At 52.3% G+C, this 6,498-nt stretch overlaps 1 protein-coding gene across 2 annotated transcripts in view; it reads left to right on the plus strand.

The window, feature by feature from the left end:
• The window catches only part of LOC102473106 (ATPase family AAA domain containing 3A), a 28,964-nt gene that overhangs the window by 16,611 nt on the left and 5,855 nt on the right, over positions 1–6,498 (plus strand). For both annotated transcript variants that reach the window (XR_336803.2, XM_006164112.2), the window contains exons 14-15: positions 729–896; positions 2,341–2,449. Coding sequence is in view for 1 of the 2 variants with exons in the window: in XM_006164112.2 (XP_006164174.1) it covers positions 729–896; positions 2,341–2,449 (277 nt within the window). In the remaining variant the exon portion in view is untranslated. The remainder of the gene's footprint in view (positions 1–728; positions 897–2,340; positions 2,450–6,498) is intronic.

Genomic DNA, 6,498 nt, shown 5'->3' on the forward strand with positions numbered 1-6,498 from the left:
GCTAAGTCCCAGGTCCCATGATGGCGCCTGGTATGGGCAGGTCTCTATCCCAGACCCTGGCAACCCTTGTCCATCCTCTGAGTGCAGCGAGGCTTAGTTTTGAAGAGGGAGTGTTGCTGCTCACCCTGCCCCATCAAGCTGGGCCACAGGCCAGTGAACAGGAAAAGTGGGGCTAGAACAGATCCTTGGGAAGCTGAGTGCCCGAGGACCCTCAAATGAGGACATGGATACCCTTGGAGGGAGGGAAGGAACATGGTAAAGGTCGTGGCTGGGACTTTCTGGGTTTCAAAGCTGCCAGACTAGACTCTTTTTTTTTTTTTTTTTTAAAGTTTTTTATTGGGGCTGGAGAGTGGCATGGTGGTTAAGGCGCTGACCACGGTTCGAGTCCCAGTCCTGGTGACTTGCTTTCTCACTCCCCCACTCTGTCCTTCTCTAGTCAGATTAAAATAAATAAAGTTAATAAAATAATTCTTAAAAAAGAATTATTTATCTTCTATAAATTTATTTATTTTAATCTGACTAGAGAAGGACAGAGTGGGGGAGTGAGAAAGCAAGTCACCAGGACTGGGACTTGAACCATGGTCAGCCATATGGGAGTCCAGCACCCTTAACCACCATGCCACCTGCCAGCCCCAGATTAGACTCTTGTAGAAAGTTTCTCTAAGCCCCTTTGCTTTGGAGGCCTGTGTGGGTGTACAACCCCTCACTGTGTGCTTTGTGGGCTCCAGGTTTATGCTGGTCCTGGCCAGTAACCAGCCTGAGCAGTTTGACTGGGCCATCAATGACCGCATCGATGAGATGGTCAGCTTCGACCTGCCACGGCGGGAGGAGCGGGAGCGCCTGGTGAGAATGTATTTTGACAAGTATGTTCTTAAGCCGGCCACAGAAGGAAAGCAGTAAGTGTCCCCATCCCTGCATGGCCCACCCCTGCCCTGTCATGTCGTCAGAGGCCACCCTGAGTCCTTTCTTTTTCCAAGTATTTCACCAGGCCCCCTCTAAGTTGGGGTGCTCCCCTGTGGTTTTATGTGGGTGTTTGTGTGGGCTGGCATTCAGACTAAGCACCCTTTGCTCAGCTGCTCTGGGCTGAGAGAGAGCTCTATGGCAGGAGGCCTGTTGCCCTTCCCCTGCCCCCACTCTCCATCTTAGGATGGCCCGTGGGCTTCTCAGCCAAGGTGTGGATTCAGCAGCCCATCCCATGTGCAGACCTTTTCTGTTACCGGAATTCCTGTGTCCCTGTTGTGTCCTGGCCCTGGATAGTGAGGGCCAATCATCGACATTGGCCGAGCTTGACTTTGAGGCACCAGTGCCAGGCTTGGAGGGAAATGGTCACCACCATCCCATTGCCAACCAAACAGCCCAGCCAGCCTCCAGCCAGCCACCAGCTCCCAGGCCTTCCTGGGAGCTGCTCTACTGAAGCACCCGCCCCACAAGCTCCTTCCTGGAGATGTCAGACTCCTGTGATTGGCATGTGGTGGGTGCAACGAGAAACTTCTAGGCAGAGCCCACCAGGTGATGGGTTTCTGACAGTCCCTCCAGTCCCCCTCCCTGTCGGTTCCAGAGCACTCCAGATAAGCAGAGGCTGCTCTATTTTAACCTCCTCCGGGGGAACCTGGTTTCACAGTACTCAGACTTCAAGTCCTTCCACGTACCTGACCTAAATCCCTCCTGCCACTTCTCCCCTTGCCGGTGACAACAAAGGCTGTTTTGTTACAAGAAGAACATGGCTGCCCCCTGTTGCGGCCTGTTGTTTCCCTTGAGCCTTGTTTCTAGGCATCAGTTTCCTTCTTCCCCCTTCCCTGCTCTGGGCTGGCCCGTCATACCCCTAGCCGCCCACGCCTGCGACCTGATTTCTGTGACCTCTTTTCGAGAATGGTTCCTTTGGCCTCGGTCAGCCCTAACTGCTAGGAACGATCAAGTCCGGGAAACGAGGGCAGCACGTTGGTCAGCTCAGGGCCACTCATTTTTCTTCCCTCGGGTTCCCGCCTGCTTGGTGAGCAGCTCATTGCTGGCCAAGTGTCTAAGTGCTGCATGCTGTTTGGGCACTGGGTGGGCAGGGTCTGGGGTGAGTAGGAGGTGGGGACCCATTGAGGTGCGGCAGCCCCCAAAGCATGAGTGACACACTACTCACTGTCCCCTCCCTGCCAGGCCCCTCTCTGGGGGTAGGAAGAAGGAGGTGTGGGGATGTGGGCACATGTCACCTCATCACATGAGGCATTCAGAAGGTCCCCGTCGGGCGCCCGTGCAATCTGGCGCAGGTGGTGGCTGCTTTGCTGCCTGTCTCCCAGCCCCCGCCCTGCACAACCTCGAGGCCGGGGTGTCACTTGGGAACTCCCTCACCAGGCGCTTGAAGCTGGCCCAGTTTGACTACGGGAGGAAGTGCTCAGAGATTGCTCAGCTGACAGAGGGCATGTCGGGCCGTGAGATCTCCCAGCTGGCTGTGGCATGGCAGGTGAGTCCACACAGCATGTGTGTAGCGGGCCTGGGTACACCCGACTGGGAAGCCCTCTGAGTGGGTGTACGCCATGGGTACTTCCTGTGGCATGCTTTTCCTTCTGGTGGGCCATTCCCAAGATGCCCTCACCCATTTTGTCATTGCTCAGGGTGGCTTTAAAATTTGTGACTTTGGGGCCTACAGGTCGTGGTTAAGGGCACTGGACTCCCATGTGTCCAACCGCAGTTTGAGTCCCAAACCTGGTGACTTGCTTTCTCACTTTCTTTCTCTCACTCTGTCCCTCTCTGGTCAAATTTAAATAAGTAAATAAAGTTAAATAAGTCTTTAAAAAAATACTTGTGACCTGGGCCAGAAGGTGGCATAGTCATTAGGGTGTTGGATTCCCACATGGCCAACCATGGTTCAGGTCTTGGACCTGGTAGCTTGACGATCTCACTGGGCACTTGTGCTCATGTGCCCAAAATCACAGAAGGAGAAGGGATTGTGGAGTGGCCATTCCCCTTGGGGGGGGGTGATTTCTCACTTTCCCTCTCACTGTCTCTCTGGTCAGCGTGCGCACCCTATGACAAAAACCTTAAAAACAAACAATGGGACCAGCAGTTAGAGTAATGGTTATGTCGCTGGACTCCCTTGTAGTTGACTGCAGTTCGAGTCCCGGACCCAGTGGCTTAAAACACGTCGGCACGTGTGCGTGTGTGCCCAAGATCCCGAAAGGAGAATGGAGAAGGGATTGCGGTGTGGCCATCCCCCCTGGGGGGTGATTTCTCGCTTTCTGTCTCTCTGTCTCTCTTTGTTTTTCTGGCGAGCACACGTGCCCTATAACAAAAACCTCTCCAAAAGGAAAAAAAAAAAACTTGTGGCCCATCTTACTCTGATCCAGATCAGATGTCAATCTGGGCCATCACACAGTCCTGTGCGAGTATCACAGGTGAATCTCTGGACTCTGCCCAGTTGCCACCCTCAGGAGATGGTACAGGAGGCTCTGCAGGCAGGTGGGGGAGCGAGAGGCAGCCTAGAGGCCTCGTGCTCCAGCCCCGTCAAAGAGTCGGGTCCCCTGTAAGCAGCGCTCACGGGCTGCTTCCTGTCATCGAGTCGTCTGCTATGTGTGTGAGTATTTTGGGGTTCCAGCTTTTTAGGACAGGTTTCCAGTGTGGTCAGGGAGGGGCACGTTGTCATCTTGCTAGGCCAGGCAAGTGGACTTTGTCTTGCTGCTGTGACTCAGGACACACAGACACAGACAAATCTCCCCTGGGAGTGTTGTGGCCACCCTAGGGCAGAGGAGCCAGTCCCCACTGGGAGAGTTGTGTGTAGATAGCAGGGAAACTGGTTTTGCGTTGCTGCTGGAAGAGAAAAGCCATGGAGTGGAGGATACAGACATCCTCAGGTCTTGTGCATTGGCACCTGCATGGGGCCTGCTCTCTGAGGCCCTGTTTCCACCTGCACTCGATAGACTTAACAATGCCTTTAAATGCACGTGTATTAGATGAAATACTGTCTACTGGGACCAGCAGTTGGCATAATGGCTATGTCGCTGGACTCCCATGTAGTCTTCCACAGGTCGAGTCCCGGACCTGGTGGCTTAAACTCACACTGTGTGCGTGTGCATATGTGGCCATCCCTCTGGGGGTGATTTCTCACTTTCTGTCTCTCTCTGTCTTTCTAGCGAGCGCATGCGCCCTATAGCAAAAGCCTCTCAAAAAAGAAAAAGAAATACTGTCTACTCTGATTTGACGATTATAGCCCAGGTGTACAGGGTGCTGTGTTGGTCAGAATGAGCTGGGTTAGCTGCTGTGACAGACAAGCTAGATTGCAAACCCCACCCCTCTGAGATCAGGTGGGGCTCTGCTCTGGGCCACCCACCAAGAGCGTGAAAACCAGGGAGCTTGGAGCCCTCTTAGTCTATTCAGGCTCCCATAAGAGAGTGCCACCACCAGCAACTCAAACAACTGAAACTTGTGTTCTCACAGTTTTGGAGGCTGGAAGTTTGACATGAGGATGTCAGCGTGGTCACTTCCTGGTAAAGACTCTTTCCTGGCTTACAAATGGCCATGTTCTCACTTTGTCCTCACAAAGTGGACAGAGAGAGAATTCTTCATTGTCTTTTGTTTATTTTTTATTTTTATAATTTTGCCAGGAGGCTCAAACTCATCCCTAGAAGAGACAGATATAGAAGGAAAGGGAGAAAGCACCCCCTTATTGGGAAATGGTCACACCACAATCACTTCTTCATTTCTCCATCCTTTTCCAGAATTGGGGCACACATGAACATGCTAAACATGTTTTTGTTTTGTTTTGTTTTTTGTTTTTGTTTTGAGAGGTTTTTGCTATAGGGCGCGTGAACTCACCAGAAAGACAGAGAGAGGCAGAGAGACAGAAATTGAGAAATCACCCCGCCGGGGAGTATGGCCATGCTGCAATCCCTTCTCCATTCTCCTCTCGGGATCTTGGGCACGCACGCACACGCGCCTGGTGTGAGTTTAAGACACTGGGTCCGGGACTCACACTGTGGTCGACTATATGGGAGTTTAGTGACATAGCCATTACGCTAACTGCTGGTCCCCCCAAGCATGTTTCTTAAGCTGCCGAGTCCAGGAATCAAACCACCGGGTTGGCCCTATGGGATCCAGTGCTTTAACTACCATGCCACCTGCTGGCCGACCCTTGCCTGTTGTCTTTTCTTGTAAGGACACTAATCCTGTGGGATCAAAGCCCTGTCATGCTGTCATTTAGTCTTAGCTACTTCTTTAAAAATCCCATTTCTGAATGCAGCCACACTGGACTTTAGGACTCTGACTTACGAACTTGCAGTGGATGCAGACATGGGGTCCATCCCAGCAGGTCATATGCTAGCTCACGAAGTTCCACCACGGCACAGCACCCCTCCCCTTTCTTCACATGGCGTTGGCCAGCCCTGGAGACGTAGCAGGCTTGGTGAGCTCCGGAGCAGTGAGCAGTTGCAGAGCCCATGGCACCCTCTCTGCAGATCCAGCTCTGACTGCGCGCCTCTCGTCACTAACTTGGCCCCAAGTCGTTGGTCTCCCCGTGTCACGGGTGAGGAGTGAGGCGAGGAGAACCAAGGTGCTGCTCACCTTCCACCGTCTGCAGCCCGGAGTGCACACACCTGGCTGCACTGGTGGCCCGGCCCCCCACCCTGGCGGGCACTTGGGCACTTGCTATTTAAAGCCAGGTGGCATCGCACAGGCCCCCAGTCTGCAGCTCCCGTTCTCCACGCGTTCGTTGTGTTAGTACAGTTCCTTCATCTTAGAGTCACCTGGCATGTAAGTTTGCTGCCTCCGTTCTTTTTGGCGTAAAGTGTACTGTTTCAGCCATTTTTGAGTATATGATTAGTAGTGTTAAGGTTAAGTATATTTACACAGTTGTGCAGCCATCACCACCCTCCACCTCCCGAACTTTTTTACCTTCTCAGAATGAAATTCTGGGGCCAGCAGGTGACTTGGTGGCTAAGGCTCAGGATTCTACAAGACTGACACTCCAGTTCAAGTCCTGAGCCCTGAAGCTTGAAACTCAGACCAAGCGTGTGTACGCACACACCGCAGAGTCCCTAGAGGAAAATGGAGGAGAAGGGATTGTGGTGTGGCTGTCCGCCCAGGGAAAGTGATTTTTCACTTTCCCTCTCTGTCGGTCTCCAGCTAGCACACGTGCTCTATAGCAAAAAAAAAACCAAAAAAACAAGCTTTGTTCCATTAAGCACCTAGACCCCATTCCTCCAGCACCCACCACTCTGCCTTTATTTTTCCCCCCACTACTCCACAAACCTCATGTGAACAGAATCATTCAGTATTTGTCTTTTTGTGACTGGCTTATGCTTATTGCATTTAATATGTCTTCAGGGTTCATCCATGGTTTATCTTGTGTCAAAATGTTGTGTTTAAGGGGAACCACATGTAGCATGGTAGTTAAGGTGCAGGATTCTGACATGGCCAACTGCAGTTCAAGTCTCATACCCAGAAGTGTAAAAGATCATGGAAGAGAAGGGATTATGGTGTAGCCATCCTCCCTGAGGGGTGATTTCTCACGTCCCCTCT

This window comes from Tupaia chinensis, unplaced genomic scaffold, assembly GCF_000334495.1.
Source record: "Tupaia chinensis unplaced genomic scaffold, TupChi_1.0 Scaffold143584_1, whole genome shotgun sequence".
In the NCBI taxonomy this organism is placed as follows: Eukaryota; Metazoa; Chordata; class Mammalia; order Scandentia; family Tupaiidae; genus Tupaia; species Tupaia belangeri.